The sequence below is a fragment of the Melopsittacus undulatus genome, chromosome 2 (genome assembly GCF_012275295.1).
Source record: "Melopsittacus undulatus isolate bMelUnd1 chromosome 2, bMelUnd1.mat.Z, whole genome shotgun sequence".
Taxonomy (NCBI): domain Eukaryota; kingdom Metazoa; phylum Chordata; class Aves; order Psittaciformes; family Psittaculidae; genus Melopsittacus; species Melopsittacus undulatus.
This window is the reverse complement of record NC_047528.1, coordinates 91,171,328-91,187,692: the sequence shown is the minus strand read 5'-3', so window position 1 is coordinate 91,187,692 and position 16,365 is coordinate 91,171,328. Positions and strand designations below refer to the sequence as shown.

General features: G+C 38.3%; 1 protein-coding gene across 4 annotated transcripts in view; it reads right to left on the bottom strand.

Annotated features, from left to right (window-relative positions):
• Nucleotides 1-16,365, bottom strand: part of ERG (ETS transcription factor ERG) — a 143,910-nt gene that overhangs the window by 2,389 nt on the left and 125,156 nt on the right. For 3 of the 4 annotated variants that reach the window (XM_034074585.1, XM_034074582.1, XM_034074583.1), the window contains 7 exons: nucleotides 14,275-14,426; nucleotides 11,504-11,707; nucleotides 10,472-10,552; nucleotides 8,293-8,364; nucleotides 3,430-3,498; nucleotides 3,010-3,066; nucleotides 1,072-1,119 (listed from right to left, as the gene is read on the bottom strand). In XM_034074585.1, coding sequence (XP_033930476.1) covers nucleotides 1,072-1,119; nucleotides 3,010-3,066; nucleotides 3,430-3,498; nucleotides 8,293-8,364; nucleotides 10,472-10,552; nucleotides 11,504-11,707; nucleotides 14,275-14,426 — 683 coding nt within the window. The remainder of the gene's footprint in view (nucleotides 1-1,071; nucleotides 1,120-3,009; nucleotides 3,067-3,429; nucleotides 3,499-8,292; nucleotides 8,365-10,471; nucleotides 10,553-11,503; nucleotides 11,708-14,274; nucleotides 14,427-16,365) is intronic. The other variant, XM_034074584.1, reaches the window with a different exon arrangement.

The following is a 16,365-nucleotide window of genomic DNA, read 5'->3' as shown; positions in this document are numbered from 1 at the left end:
ATCTTACAAATAAGCTAATCTAGAATTGTACTTGATATCATTTGGGAAAAAGTGAAAGGAAATGTCTGAGTACTTTACTTTGTCTATTTCATGCCATGAAAAAACATATATAATGGTTGTAAGAAGACACGTTGTTATTGGGGGTTGGGGAGACCTGCAGTGTGGAACAAGGAACATGGTGCCTTGTGGCTGTTAAACCAGGGAAAATAGGAAGTGGATTTACAGTGTCAAGCCATTATGGCAGATTATTATGTTGATTATGGTGATGTAGGGCCACAGTGTGTCCTCTGGGTTCAGAGCAGAAACAGTGAAATATGCACAGCTCACAATCAGTGTTATTAACTCACCAACAAGGTCCATCATCTTTAGCTAAAATGTTCTACAAGCCCCTGTCCAGAATGTACCCCGTTGCCTTCTTCTTAAAGTGGGAGAATATTTTTTAAATGTTTAACCCAGTTGTTCTTTGCAAATAGATTATGCTTTCCTTTTTTTCTCCCTATATAATTTATTAATATAAATATTTTTTATCGTCAAGGTCATTATGGCATTGTATTGTATATTAACAAAATCTGGGACACATGATACAGATTGGTAAAAAACTCATGCCCTTCTGGAGGGGTAGCTGGAGGCCAGATGGGGTATCTTACAGCACTTAACAAAATCCTGATGTTCAGGCAACTGAAGTGAATTCTTACTGATCTGAGACGTTCAAATACCTCTAATAAGGTATTTGAGTGACTGAATGTAACCATCTACTTGAGAATTATTTGAATAGCTCTCTACAGAAAGTTATATTAACTATGTCTCCAATGAAGACAATGAGAAATAAGACACCTAGCTTATATGTAGGCACAGTAAGATACATGACCTTCTGTGTCTTAATCTGTGACCTCAGTTCCACCATTGTTTAATTTAGAAACCTAATCCTGCAACACACTGGGTATAATCAACTTTCACTAAGTCATACAGAAGAGTGGTAAAATCTGTCACATCATCTTCCAGGTCTGGCTTAAAACTGGAGATACCAGAAGTGACAACAAAATCTCCTAAATCAGCGAAATCTCTTCTCACCTGGATTTGCAAGTCGGCTGCTGGTTGGTCCAAGAATCTGATATGGATCTACAAAATTGTAAAAGAAAGATTTAAAATCATGTAGCAATGATGTCAAATATTTTAGGTGATACTTTTTACTTTTTAACCTTTTAAGGGGCAGTGTATACTGCCTGATGGGACAGCAGGTCCAACGCTGGAGAAAGCAGTTCCTGTCTCAGCATTGCAATATTTGCATGTTTTGCCTTGAAATTGGGCATGCAAGTGAACAATTGCAAGGATAAACATTTGCCTTTTATACTGTATTAGTGTGCACAAGCATATAGTCAGATGTACCAACAGGCACCCTTTAATACTACCGACCCTTGCGGTGTGCCAGGGCGCACAGGCAGATCAGTAATGGGGTAAAAGTCCCCTCCAGAAAGGACAGTGGCCTCTCTTCTTGCGAGGCCACAGTTATTTTCTCACACCATTGCTAACTCTTTCTGTGATGAAACAACCTCAAGAAGAAGGCTGAGAATGCATGGCGAACCCAGGCAATGTGGCTGGGTCAGTTCTTTGTCACTGTAGTCCAGTAAGAGATCCCTGTATTAACTCTGCAACCAGGATTTTCAGAAGAGCCTTTATCGGCCACACAATGCCTACAGCATCTCAATGTTTTCCTCAAAGGATTCCATCCAGAAGTGAAAACTTAATTTCCTTAAGTAAAACAGGAAAAAGCAGAAGCTGTGACAGAAGTATAAAAACCAAAGTGATGGGCTGCAAGCACAGCCTGGAGTGCCTCTCTGAACAGCCCTATCACTGGGCTGCCTCATCTCTGGACAGATGCTCTCAAATGGTTGCCCATTTTACAGCCAAGAAGATAATCAGGTTACATTCTTTATACATGTAAAAGGTTACATTCTTTATACATTTAAATAATATGTGCAGCTCACACACAGTCATTAAATGGTCCTAAGGATTTACATAAATCATCAGTATATTTCTTGAAAGATTCTCATGGCTGGAAGGCCAGATTAGATAAAATGCTGTTTGGGCAAAAAGTAGTGCAATACTTCCCAGGCAGCATGCATATGAGTTAATGAGATGTAGGCATGCACACAGTCTTATTTAGATATGACAAAAAAATAGAATAATGATTTGAAATCCATGTGATAAAAACAGGCTCAGAGCCTTCTGAGCTAAGAATATCTTCCAAATCTCTTTTATTCCCCACTTTTACCCTCCTGCTGCTAACAAAAGCCATAATAGACTCAGAATCTCTGTAGTGCTTTCTAGCTACCTGTCCAAAACACAGTCAAATTCACAATAAAGGACGTGATCCTACCCCATGGATTAGCTGCTTTGAAAACAGAAAATGCACCCATTTGGCAAAACCGCTAGTCTACAAACTCATAAACTTCTACTTTCTCCTCAGTTTCCCGATAAGACTGAGAATCCTAATTTTCCTGTTTAATACCCCAAAACACAGTCCAAATAAATTTCTCTATGCTGTAATCCATTTTCATTTCTTTGCTCATGCACGTTTTCCAATTGCTAGCCTTCAGCTACTGTAGAGTAGATGGTCTTTTGACATCCTTACCTTCTACCTTTTATAGACTCATAGAATGGTTAGGGTTGGGAAAGGACCTTAAGATCATCTAGTTCTAACCCCCCTGCCATGGGCAGGGATGCCTCACACTAGACTATTGTGCAGTTTTTTCATCCTGCAAAGTCATCAGTGCCATTAAACATCACTAGAAGCATTTGTCAGTGGTGATGGAAGACTTCATCTCAGATCCAGCTGTAGAGCTGACTCATACACATCATAGTACTTAGGGGCCACCAGCTGGAGATACCATCTGTGGTCTGAATCAGACATTGCAATTTGCTTCTGGTTGGTAGATGGTAGCTGTCCTTCTCATCACGCTCAGCAAACTCCATCAGACCCAGGCATAATTCAAACAAAATAAAACCCACCTAACTGGGGACGCTGGTCTTCTGTTTTGGGAACTGTTGAGGGTGATGGCTGAGTAGCTGAAAATGGAAAAACCATGTAGTTATTTTTCCAGTTTGGAAGTTGGTCACAAAACCTGTGACAGATCCCAGGCAGGGGCTCCTGCTGCTCATCACTCAATGATGGTCACAATAGGATTTAGCTTTATAAGACTATAGGGTCAGGGACTCGATGAAGCCTGAGTTCAAGGAAGAACGTGGCTGCCCCAGTGACTCTACCCAGTATTGTCTATACAGAGCCAACAGGCTTTCCAGCCAAGGCACAGGTAAAAAACCTTCAGAGCTGAATGCTGAGGTAGCTTCTATCACTTTACTTCAGAGTCTATCCAGGTTGCACCAGATGTGCATTAGACCCACCAGCTAGACATCTACAGATGCTTTTACCTTTTGACTGAGGACTGGGGTGGGTGTGACTCGTCCATGCTGATCTCCTGGCTTGCTCATAAGGTAAGTCTACAAGGGAAAGATGCACTGGTTAATGCAGATATGGAATAAAGTTTTTACATCTGTGAGAGAGAGGCACATTTCTAGGGGACTCACAGGATTGAAAAGATACTGAAATAAGAAGGATATTCCTTGTTAAGGACCTTTATTGTCTTTATTCTCTCTAAAAATAACAGCATCACATTGTCCTCTGCATTGCTCTTTAGAGAAGCCCGTTCTTGTTAGATGTCTGAACTGAACTGAAATAGCTGGTAAAAATACTCATAGAGTCCATAATTTCCAAAGGCCCAGAGTGCTCCCTTTGGCCACTTTTCTCAGACTGGAGCACCAAGGAATTACACACTCTGTACATCATGGACAATTTACACTAGAGTCTTGCAAGCAAAAGTCTCCAAGAGGTCAGAGCTCAGATTAAGCATAAACTGTGTACCACTGCCACCCAATATCAGCATGTAACAGTATTTTCTTTTAAGATAGATTTTAGTTTTAGAAACATAACATGTGAAAATATCTTAAATCTTAAACATGCTTAAATGTTAAACATGTATCTGCACACATATATTTCTTCCAAAAAGTGGACCACTTTTTCCCTGCTTCATCTATTTAAATATTCCTTTCTGCTTCCTGGGACAAGCTCCTTAACTTTATGTATTTAAATTTTTGTTTGTCTTTTCTTTCAGCTGCTCATTACTTCTATTTCATTTCAATGTTTTAGCACATAAAAATTACAAGCTAAAACAAAAGCTTTCTTCATAAAGTATATGTAATAAATTCAAATGTTTGTTCTACCTTTTGAAATCTTCTGCAATTGCCTGTGCTTTTCTATGGCCAGCTTTAATACATTAGCTAAAATTGCTGCCAAAATCGGAGACTTCTGTAGAGTGCCCAGGATCTCAGGAAGGCAGCAGTATCCACCTGGTACTAAGTTGTAGATGACTTTATTCTTAACAGTGCTTGTGCTTTATTTTAGAAATGATGTCTGGAAATTAAACCACTTACGAAGCAAAGAGTCACAGACCGGCTCTGTGAAAATAGATGTGTCTCTGCCCATTCCCAAGTGCTATGAGCAAAAATATAAATGGAAATAAAGTGTAATGTGAAATTCACAACCAAATTGCCTTTAATTTATTCAGTCTGTTTGGCTTGTGGAGCAGACTGGCACTACCAGTGCTGTCAACTCATGGAATCTTACACTTTGAAAACTTTCATTTTGCTGAGGTATGCAATTTATATTTGCATTGCATTTGAGTAACTTGTGATCTTTTATCCCTAGTTTCCTGAGAACTATACCACAGTCTTGTCCTTCAGAAACTTGGCAAAAAATAAAGTGGACTGTACAAGTGCCCGTCTCTGAGCAGAATACTGGTATGCAGGTGAATCACTGTAACACGCAGCTGTCCTGACCAGGCTGAGATTGGCATTGTTATTAACCATTGCAGTTAGAGATAACTCATGGTCTGAGGAATTTATCTTCTGGAAAAAAAGTACAGAGGGGCACAGGGCTTGGCTGTAGGATGCTTGCATGTGTCTTGTCCCATTCTGCCATGCCTGGCCAGTATTCTACCTCCATGGCAGCCTTGCCAGGGAAATTTTGGTGACATAAGGAATGTATTTTCTACACACCCCCCCTCCCCTCCCCCCCCCCCCCCCCCCCCCCCCCCCCCCCAAAAAAGTTTCCTTTGCTCTGCTCTGCATTGTAGGTCTCCAAATTATCAGACACCTGTACATGGAGAGGGCTGTGATGTGTGCTTGTACTTGGTGGCACTTGCAGTCTTGAAATGTATTTGGTACAAATTTAGGACTGTGAGAAAACTTTTGCCTTTCAACTCAACACATATTCTGGTTTTCTGACTACACCCTCTTCACAGAAAGAAAAATCCAGCTATCAGCCTTTCTTGAAATAGCACCAAATTCCAACTTCATTCTTAGTTCAGTATTGTGTCTTGATAAACATGTTGCTAGCCTAGATAAGCAGACCTGTCCTTATTCACATGATATTAGTACAACATGTCCTTATCTTGGACAGATCTTTGATGGAATGCTCCTGTTTGATGAGACATATAGACAAACCCATATTAGGTCTTCCTGAGCTCCAGGTAGCTTCATTGTATTACAGCTTGCTGAAACCTCATGTTCTGTTGTAAAGGTGACTGAAGAAATACGCCTTTGTCATTGTAGTTGATTATGAGCCCTGCTCACTTCCTATTTTATATTGTAGTGCCTTAACAATGGCAATGCTTAAATACTTTCTCCAGAGTTGCTTACCAGTATTTGGCTAATTCCCATTTAACATTATGTATTCCCACCCCTCATTTTTGACCTTTTTCATGTCATCAAGTGATTGTCCCTGGGGTCTGCCATTGCTTGTCCATGAAGGAAACTTCATAATGGAAAAGCTGCCCTGCAGTCTAGTTGAAATATGATATTTAACTAAAAGGAAAGCCACCAAACAAGCCAACAAAACAGCTTCTTGGGAGAAAACTGAAAATCTGCAAAAAAAGATCTTATTTCCTTATGAATGAAAATTCTGAGTTTAGAGATGTTTGTCAACTTTCAATTGTAAAAGATAAAATATTACTTTCAAAATCACATGATAGTTGCTGTAAGAAATGTGTAGTTAGGATATACCCTTTTACACAGAAGAATAGAGACACCCGACATTCAAATTACAACTCTTACAAGTAATTGTGTAAACACAGGAAGATGTTGACATAAAACAGTTTTGTAAGTGTCACTGTAAATGTGATTTAGATAAAAATAATGAAATTAAGGAATTCACCATGTCTGATATGTGGTTTAGAAATTTTTACTTCAAAGAAAACTACCTTAATATTTCATGAAAATGTCTAACTTCTTTTTGAATATCCTTATTTCTAATACTGAGACTAAGCAGCTATTCTGTGACACACTTAATTTTGATAATTATATCCTGTTTCCTCATCCTCAGGCCCTGACTTGAACAATTCTAAACTTATTCTATCTTTCAACATGCTCAAAAGATTTTCCATGTTTTCATGGCTTGCTCTAAGCACCTTCTAATTCTGCAAATGGCTTTTTTGACAAGGAATAATTCACACAGTTTTCTGTACAAGGCCACACTGCTGATTTGTTTAATGGTCAGATTTCCCACATGATCTTCCACTGTGTTTCTTTATCTGTTTACATTTTTTTATACTTTGTCAATCAACTATAGCAATGGCTTTCACTGTGCCACAAAGAAAGATGCCTATGTTAAGTTTTTCTTTCTTAAGTGAAAATGGTTAATTTGAAATCAGTAAGATAGGCAAGTAACACATGTCTTTTTATCAACTTGTATTTTCAGCTGTTAACATATTGCCAGCTCCTTTCCTTATTAAAGTTTCTGGGCACTTGCACAACAATCCTTCAGAGGAACCTCTGGTTCTAAGTAATGACAAAATCACATGACATCTCTATGTGTTATACCAAATATATTGTCTCCTTTTCCCAATTAATAATAGCTACAAATCTTGGCAGAGAATGCTAAAGCACTCATGACTTAAGATGTCCATTTTTTAATCTTGGTAATGGGTTAATTACCCAGCTCTTAATCTTTTTCTTATGATATGCTGATTTAACTTTTATTGTAAATAGTTGCTGGGGCACTTTGGTAAATGCCTTATGAAAACCAAATGTCAAATGTGTGCACTGGATCAGCGGTTTCTTTTTAATTCACTATTATAGACAAATAAATGTAGGAGAAGTTTTTTTTCCTAGAAGCTAAACAGGGTGGATTTGGTCATGTAATAGCCTGGTAGGTTTCCCTACCTATCTTTTTAAAATTGTTAATTAAGAAATCTACAGAGAAGTATATACAAGTGCATATAAAATAGTTACTTATATGAAGTACATATAAAAAAGTTACTTATATGTTTTGTCCTGGATTATACCCTAGAGCATTGACAAAAGATATATATAATATTTGCTGTCCAAAACCCCCTCTTTTTTTAATGAGATAATGTACCTTTTCGCAAGAGCTCAGTTAATTCAAGTGTCCTCTTAGTACACTTGGATGTATGACTCTGGCTTAGTAATTGATTTCCTTTAAATTTAGGATTTTGCTGAAAATCCTTTTGATGTCTCACAGTATTTTGCACTTCTTAATGGAAAAGTGAATGTCTGCATGAGTAACTTTTCCATCATCCTTAGAGGTGAAGTGTGATATTAAGAAAATCTTTAGCTTCATAGCAATGTCTTCATCTTCTTTATTCCCTTTAGCCTTTCACATACCAGCACACCCACGATACTTCCATGGGCTTCAAGTTTCTGAACAATAAGAATTTTCTTATGTTTTGATTTTACTTTAACTTTTTAAAGTCACAGGCAGATGTTGTGGCATTTGTTTGCTTCTATCATAAATAAAACCTAGATAGCATTTTTAGAGAACTTTTCCCCAGTGCATGTCAAATAGCATGATAAAAGAGGGCATCCTTGCCTCAGTTTACAGACAGAGAGCTGAAGCACATTGAAAAGTGACTGTGCTGGGACAGTGCTACCGTACCAGTGAATAGAACTCAGGACTTCTGATTCTCTGGTGCTTTAAATAGTAGACAGCATTGCTTCAAATACAGAGATGATACACAGAAGAAACAGATTTATTATATTTAATTATATCACTCTACACAATGAAACATAGACACATATATACAATATATGTATATGTGTGTGCATTCAAAACACAGTCTAATATTTATGAAAAGAGAGTTGAATGAGAAAAAGAATGAGATATTTCAAGGGATGCAATAAGCAAGATCACAGCATACAAAAGGTGGTCATTGTTCATACCTGGCCTGGTTGTGATTCTCTGTGCTGCTTCTGGATAAACTGATGTATTTGGAAAAATAAAAGTGGCACCTCCTAAAGAGAAAAAAGACGACATAACACCTAAAGATTCATATTCACAACCCCTAAGTCAACTGATATTTTCCTTCTTGTAGTGTGTCTGAATGAAGACTATGAATGACTAATTTTTATCTTAGGACTATTATATACAAACGGTAATTCCAATAGCTCTTGCACATGTATAAATCAATTCAAATCACTGGATAAAAGTCTGCAAAATCTATGTTAAGGGAGGAGACAGTCAAGTTCAAGAAATCCCTTCTACCTTAATCACAATCACCCTCACCTGGGCAAGCAGATTCGTATTTTCTGAAATAAAACTTCTTTGCCTTCTTTTCATTAGTGCATGCACTTCCCAAACAACTTTATATTTTCAACAGACTGCAGGCCTGGGCCAAAGCCTATTGGTGTCTTTGGGAATCTTCTCAAAGACTTTGGTGGGCTTTGGGTCAGACCCTCAGAAATCCCATCCTCTTCACAGAGTGAAAAAAAATAAAAATATTGAGGTTGATATAGAAAATGGTATCTCATCTCACACACTGAAACTGCTCTCACTACATCAGCAGACTTCTAATGACCATCTCTAAGAACATGAAAAGGCTCATATGGATTTGTCCAGTTACTGCTGAGTTCAAAAACTTTTTCCTAACTCTTTTTGGGTCCTTTGAAAACCCCATTCCAAAGATCTTATGCCAAAGGAACAACTAATTTTCCTCATGCTGATGAACAGCATCATATCATTTACACTCCCAATGAAAACTTCCAACAGAAATGCAGACAATCTCATTTAGTTGAAATGAATTTCAAATTATCATTTTCAGTGCACATAGAAAAAGATAACACATAGAACTGCTGAACAACACTTGGATAATTGTATATCGAAACTGATTGGCAAATTAGAATCTGGAAAGCCAGAGATGGAAAACACCATCAAGTCCATCTGTTTTTAAAAAGAGCTTAAAGCTTATTTCAAACATCATCAAAGTCAATGGAAAAAAAGTCCTGTTGTTTTTTGGTGGGGTTTGCAGCAGGCCTACAACTTGCAGCAGAACTTTGTGTCAAGTGGCAAATATATAGGAGGATGGATCTTCTAATCTAGCTAATTTTGATGGGATACTCACTGCTATTTACCACAGTGAAAGACTAAATTAAAAATGAAAGAGGCATCACAGTGTACAGTTTTTTTGGGGTTTTTTTTATTGTTCTGCATTTTTGTTTGGGTTTTGTTGGGTTTTTTGCTTGGTTTTGTTTTTTTTTTTTTTAATTATCCTTTGTATTATCTTTTTCATTTCTAATAAAGAATTGTTATTTCTGGTCACTGTTGGTAACTAATACCCTTAGGCATGATCATGAAATATTCCAAACATCTTTAATTAGTATGTATACTATATTATGTATACAATTTCATGCCATCTTTGGTTGCACAACTGTGAGAGTAAGATCAAATGAATTCTGAATTATTTTAATAAATATTTTCAGTCATATTCTGAAAGAAAGGTGCTTTAGAGGCATGTATTTTATCATTCTCCTACCTACACTCAATACTTTCCTGGGCCAAATTAACAGAAGGGTGAATATTCAGTTCAGACTTAGTAGAGATTACAACTAATTTAGTGGAGTTTACAGCTCAAGTCCCATATAGCTGACAAAGGAAATGAGCTAACTGCCTGAATAGCAATTTTACTGAATTATACAATATACGGCATGGGAGGGAAGACAGTCACCATTCAACAGAGCCCACAACACTTAAGCAAGTGCTAAAGCACTTTTGAGCTCCACAAACCTTCTATGGATTTATGGACTAGGTCTGACATTACAATGAGACAGAATGAGAAAAAAAGTCCTCAGAAACAAAGGCTAAAAGCCTGCAACTTATCTTGGCTTAGGGACCCCTTTCTCTTGTAGAACACAAGAAAATACCAGTAAGGAGACCATTTTTGCACCATCTGGCCCTGCACATTTCCTGTGTGTCTGTTCATAAAACTCACACACACACATCAAGGAGAGGATATACTTGTCTCCCTCCTGATTTACCATTTCCATTTTTAGCAAGTAACCCATAAAAAGGAATTCTGTGCTTTTAAAAGATGACCTGTAGCAATGGGAGCAGTGCCAGTATTACCTGTGTTTCTAGCATGCATTAACCGTGGAGAGTTTTGTAAGGCCTTATCAACATCATCTGAAGTCAAATGTGGAAGAGGAGCTACAAAACAAAACAAAAAGCAACACCAAAATGAAAAAAAAATTGTGAATTATCTTTTTAAACAATATTTTCCCCTGACAGGATTGTGTGAATGCGAGTCTACTGACAGTTTCAGCCTGCAGTTTGGAGGGAGGAGTATGTGCTACAACATAAAACTGGGGCATTCATGTATTCAACATTATGAATGCATAATATTTCTGACTGATATCAACAGTGTGCGTGTGGAGAAGACTGCACCGCACTGGTGTTGCAATGCTTGCTTTTCTTTTCTTTGAAAAACCATGTTTGCTTTAACTTCGTTAAACTGAGGCAAACCTGCAAAATTTCCTCAAGCTTAAATGAAAGCCCTCAAGCCAGGAATCTGTTAGCCCCCTCTTTCCCTCTGAAATACTAGCCATGCACTATAAGTAATTTGCATTTGGACTTCAGGGACTGTTCTTTTTTTTTTTCATGAATTTACAGAAATTTAATTAAATTCAGTGAAATCTTTCTGATCCTATTCAGAGTAGAGCAAACTGCTGTCAGTCCTTACAATCATGCCTGGAATTCACTTTATGAATCACTGTTTGCACTCTCATTTACCATTCTCATTATTAAAATGGAAAGAAATGAGTATGTGACCAGAAAAAACATTAGCACTGAATCCCATATGATTTTCTTCCTATAGTATGCTGGGTTTTAATTTCATTTTTCTCTGAGATGGACATAAAGAAATATTCCCTAACTGTTTTCTTCAATTAATGTGAGTGAAAGTCAACTGAAATGAATTGGTATCTTTCCATCAAACTCAAAAGGCTTTGGATCAGCATTCTTAGGAATGGCAAATTTTGCAACAGACATTTGAAAACCGAGCGGAGTGTACCCACACTGTTAAGTCTAAGGCTGATATCCTCAGACAACAATCCACAGACTGATTGTAGCCACTACCATGACGACAGAAAACTAGCTTACTTTCTCTGAGGTAGTGTAGGTGTGACAGGAGGATATCTGCATTATAGCTTGGGGTGAGTCTCTGGAAGTCGTCTTTGGTCATTTTACACAGCTCCTTCCCATCGATGTTCTGGAACAACAATATGTCCACATCCGGGAGACCATACTCCTTCACTGCCCATTCCAGCCACTGGCGTACATGGTCTGTGCTCCATAACGTAGGATCTGGTGGCATCACAAAGCATAAAATTAGGCAGAGAGGGGAGAGCGCTGATGCGCTGGACCAGTATAAAATAAATGTAGACCACACCTGAACTGGAAAGAACCTAATCCCTTGTTTACTGACTGCTGGAAGTACAGGACAAATTAATTTGGTCTGTTGAGTGCAAAGGAGAATAACTGTCTGTGAAAACCTATTAAGGAAGAGCTGTGAGCTCTGATTATTAATAACAAACCCTCTGCTGTTGAGTTCCTTCTACCATTTAGCTCTTTTGTCTTGTTATTTTTTGTCTCTGTCCTCATGCAGAGAATCCCTTTTAGAAAAGTATTTAAGAAATCTCACTAACAGAACTGTAACATATATCTGGACAATTTTCAAAGCTCTTTGTTGAATTTTTATCTTTATTCAAGTGAAATTTCCAACTCGTCAGAAGTACTGTTCCTTGGGCACAGGCTAAGTAAGCACTCACAGATCTGGCTAGTTATTTCACAAACTAGAATGGGTCATATTAAAATATTCTTCACTTCCTTTGCTAGACTTCCAACCTAAATGACTCTGTGGTTCTGTGATATCCTGAAGACTGAGAACTGAGCACACAGAGGTCAAATGGCTATAGTCCATCATGTGAAAGTCAGTAGAAGGGCTGGGACTTGAATGACAGCCTAAATAGCTTTTCTGTGATGTAACTTCAGCACCATTCCCCCTCTTTTGTCTGTCCTTCAGGCTGGTCTGAAAGAGGTGGGAACCTCTTTCCATAGGCTTTTAGAGACTGTCATGCTCTTGCTCACTCCCAATCCTTCACCCAATAGTGCCTTCACATTTCTGATGCTTATCTTGACATTTTAAGCCCTGGGAAATCAGAATATTTATCTTCTGGAGCTTCAGAGATCTTCTCTGTTCTCTGAAGTGTACCAAAAAACACTTAAAAGAACACCTCAACCTGTCATGAAATATGTAGCAAACTAGAGGGATGCAAGTCTGGTGGTAAGCCTAGGGTCTGTATGAGATTTCCCACACCTACAACAGAGAACTCCAATGACTACATTCAGTTTGGTTTGAAGTAAACCAGCAAACACCAGGAATTTTAAAAAAACATTTTGATTATGCTTATAATTTTAAATTATTCTTATTTATGATAACTAGAAAATTAGCACAGCTGGAAATGTGAATTTTGCTTTTTTTTTACTCCTAAACATAGCCACTTGAGCTGCACAGTGCTACACGGTAGTCAAAGAAAACCAAGCAATTTTTACTGGTACATTTCTCCTAGGAACCTCAAAATAGAAAGGCTGGGACTGTGACAATCTTGTTCCTTGAATGTCACTCAAGTCCACCTCAAAATGTGTTACTCAAATCCACCTAAAAAATGTTACTCTAAACACACCTCCAGGAATACACTGAAAGATCTGTGTGAACTAACCAAGCTAAGGGTTACTAAAAGACTAAAAAAAGTGCCAAACACCAAAAAGACAAATGTTTTAGAGGAACATTCAAATGTCATGAATGTCAGTGTGATCTGCTTCCAGTTGGTGGGATACTTCATTATTCAGTGCATCCCTCTTCTGTCTTCAGAACAGAACTGTCAATACCATTGCAGAGGATACTGCAACATATTTGTCCACACATATCTTGACAAATAACTGAAATAATCATATCTTGCAAAATGTGGCCACAGTTAGTACTCTTGCATGTCTTAGCAACTGAAAAACTGTAAGAATATTAGGCAACACAGCAGTAGCAGAAATGTTTCAGATAGGCACATCTCTGTTGGAAATGAACTAGCAGCAAAACATTCCTTTCTGTTTGCAGGTTATAGGTGGTGTGTCTATGCTGTGTACAGCCAGTGGTTTATAAACTCACATAGGTCATGATGATGGCCTAATGCTTTGACTTCAGAAATAGGCTTTCTAATTACTCTGCAAACCAAAGCAACAAACCATTCAGCAGAGGTTTATTTGGAGGACAAGGCACACAAGAGTGAATTCCTTCTTGTTCACTTAACTGCTGAATTCCACAACCAAGCTTGCCAAGACTAACCAAGAATTTCTCAATTGTGATCTTACATTGCTGAAGAGTTGTCAGCTTGCTTATTAAAATATTTTACACCATCCAAACTCAGGGTATAACCTACATAAATGCTTTTCACGCACTGTTTGATTTTACAGAAGCAATTGTGGTTTTAGCATGCTGAGTGCCAGACTGCACTTGGTATTTGCAGGAATATCGTGCGGTACAGTGAGCCTTCTCTTCCCACACACTTTGAACCCAGCTAGTCCATAGTGTTAGGAAATGGGAATGACTCTTCATTTTGCCCACTTAAGGACCAGAGAATTCAGATAACATCTGAGTGCCTGTAATCTGCCAGTTACGCTGCTGAAATGGGAGGAACAGGCTGGAGAGATGGTTTCACTATGATATTTCTCAGCTCTTTCTCTTAATAACCATGGGAAATTACTGCTCTTTTCTTCCTGATAACTTGCATTGTCACTGTTCTCCAAATCCTCTTAAATAATGTTAGTAGACTTAGGGAAATGTAGTTTTTTGCTTTGAATCCTTGCGTAGAGGGTCTAACCTGCTGGCACAATGACTCTTCGTTCATTGGTAGTCATATTTGGGGGTGGAACATGCTTCTCTTCCATGTAGTTTCCATAGTTCATTCCAACATTGTCTGAGCCGCTAACCATCTTCCCGCCTTTTGCCACGCTGCAGTCATCCGGAGAATTCCTAGAAAGAGAAGAGAGGTGTGGTTCTATTATTATTTCAGTCCCTACTAATATCCTCAGCAAAGAATCACACTGAATGAAATGGAAAAAACAAGACTCAAGTACCAGGTTTGGGCTATTGCTGGAAAACTCAGCACCTACCACCCAATGACTGCTAATGTCTTCAGCTGCCTCAGAAAAAATGACCAGCCAGTGGACCATATATTTGTTTTCAAAGGATAGGGCTTTTATATATCTCCAAACATATAAACACTAACGATTTATTTCCAGTGACCAAACGAGAATAAAGGCTTGCTCATGAGCTTGCCAAGCCTGCTGGCTGCAAGTGCTTGCACTTCTCTCTCCAAACATCTCACAGACAACTCAGCGAACATAAAGATATACTTAATGCAAATTCTCTGAAGGAAAACTATTACTAGCTGTCATTGTCCAAGCCTTGGACAAGGCTTGTCTAAGCCTTGGGCAGCTGCACTGCTGTCATTTTTTCATGTGGGCCATTCTCAGTTGCTCTTTAAGTCATGCATTGTAGATATACTTCTATGTATGGCTTAAAGAAAAGGAACATTTGCCAAAGCCATGATTCAAAATACCACACGCATGACTGGAAAAACCTTTCAGATCCTCACTAGCACAGTCTCCATGGTACTGTAGTCAAGAAATGGAAATCTGCAGAGGATCTGCAACCAGACACCTCTTTAATTTTGGCTTTGCTTTCTGAATAGAGTCTTTTGGTTTAACATCCCACAGGGGGTTCCCTAATGGCATTTTAATTGCATCACAGTTTTCTTTCTGGCAGACACAGACATATTTGTCCCTTAATTTAATGTCTACAACGTGTTTCATCAGATAGAGAAAAATTGTTACAAAAATCAAAATAAAGAACAGAACTACAGGGAATACCTTTAAATTTAAAGAGGCTGTTTGGCAAGGGAAAGAGGGTGTTAGTTGGGTTTTGGTTTCTCTAGTGAAACTAAATTACTAACAAGTTTTCTTTTTGTCCTGCCATTTAACTCCTGAAACTGTACTGTGGTCTTACTAAACAGGCAAGCAGTCAGGTTGCAATGCTTCATTTAGGTTCCTTGCAAACTGACTAATTTGCAGTCTGGAGAACTGAGACATCCTCCAAGAACCAGACTCTGGACCTATCCCATGCCCTCTAACATGTGTTTCACCTATAGCCTCTTGCTCTCTGCAGCTTGGAAATACCAGCTTCTGCTGCAAGCCTTGGGCAGCAGTGTCACTGTAAGTACACCAGTGGTCAGAATACAGACGCTTCCCGACAAGAGTTCTGCTATTGTTTAAGGACAAAAGAGGAAAAATAACACACAGTTTGGATCACTGTCTGCTCAGCACATGTCAAAAACATGTGGCAGATACTTTATCCAATGTCCAAGTGCCTCAGTTGAGTTGAATCCTCAGCACTACCACGGGTCAGGAACTAAACCAATTACCAATTATAATTCTCACATGTGTTTTGAAAAATAACTAACACTTGGAAAGCTGTGAAGATTTCGAATACATATTAAATACTAGAAGTACATATTATCGTTTTTTTTTCCACGCAGTGTTACTACTCATTTTACCATGCTGTGTTAATGTATGTATTAAAAACAAAATTAACTACTGATGGCTTTCAGTTTAAAAACAAAACATATCACAGAAACCACTCAATGGGTACTGTCATCTGCTTTAGAAGAAGGAACAGGGCTTTAAATGTTGCCTGGGAAATGTTGGCTTCACATACCTTTTTCAGGTATAAAATATCTTGGGTGCTGCATAACATATTGCATATGAAATCTACATTGTGTAAAGATCCTACAGCTCCTTGTTAGCCACAGGACTGAATAATAACCACAAGGGAAGATGCAGTCACCACCTGGTCTTGCCTGTCATTGAGTGGTGGTGAATTCAGCCTTTCTTCTCAGAACTAGAGTACTTGG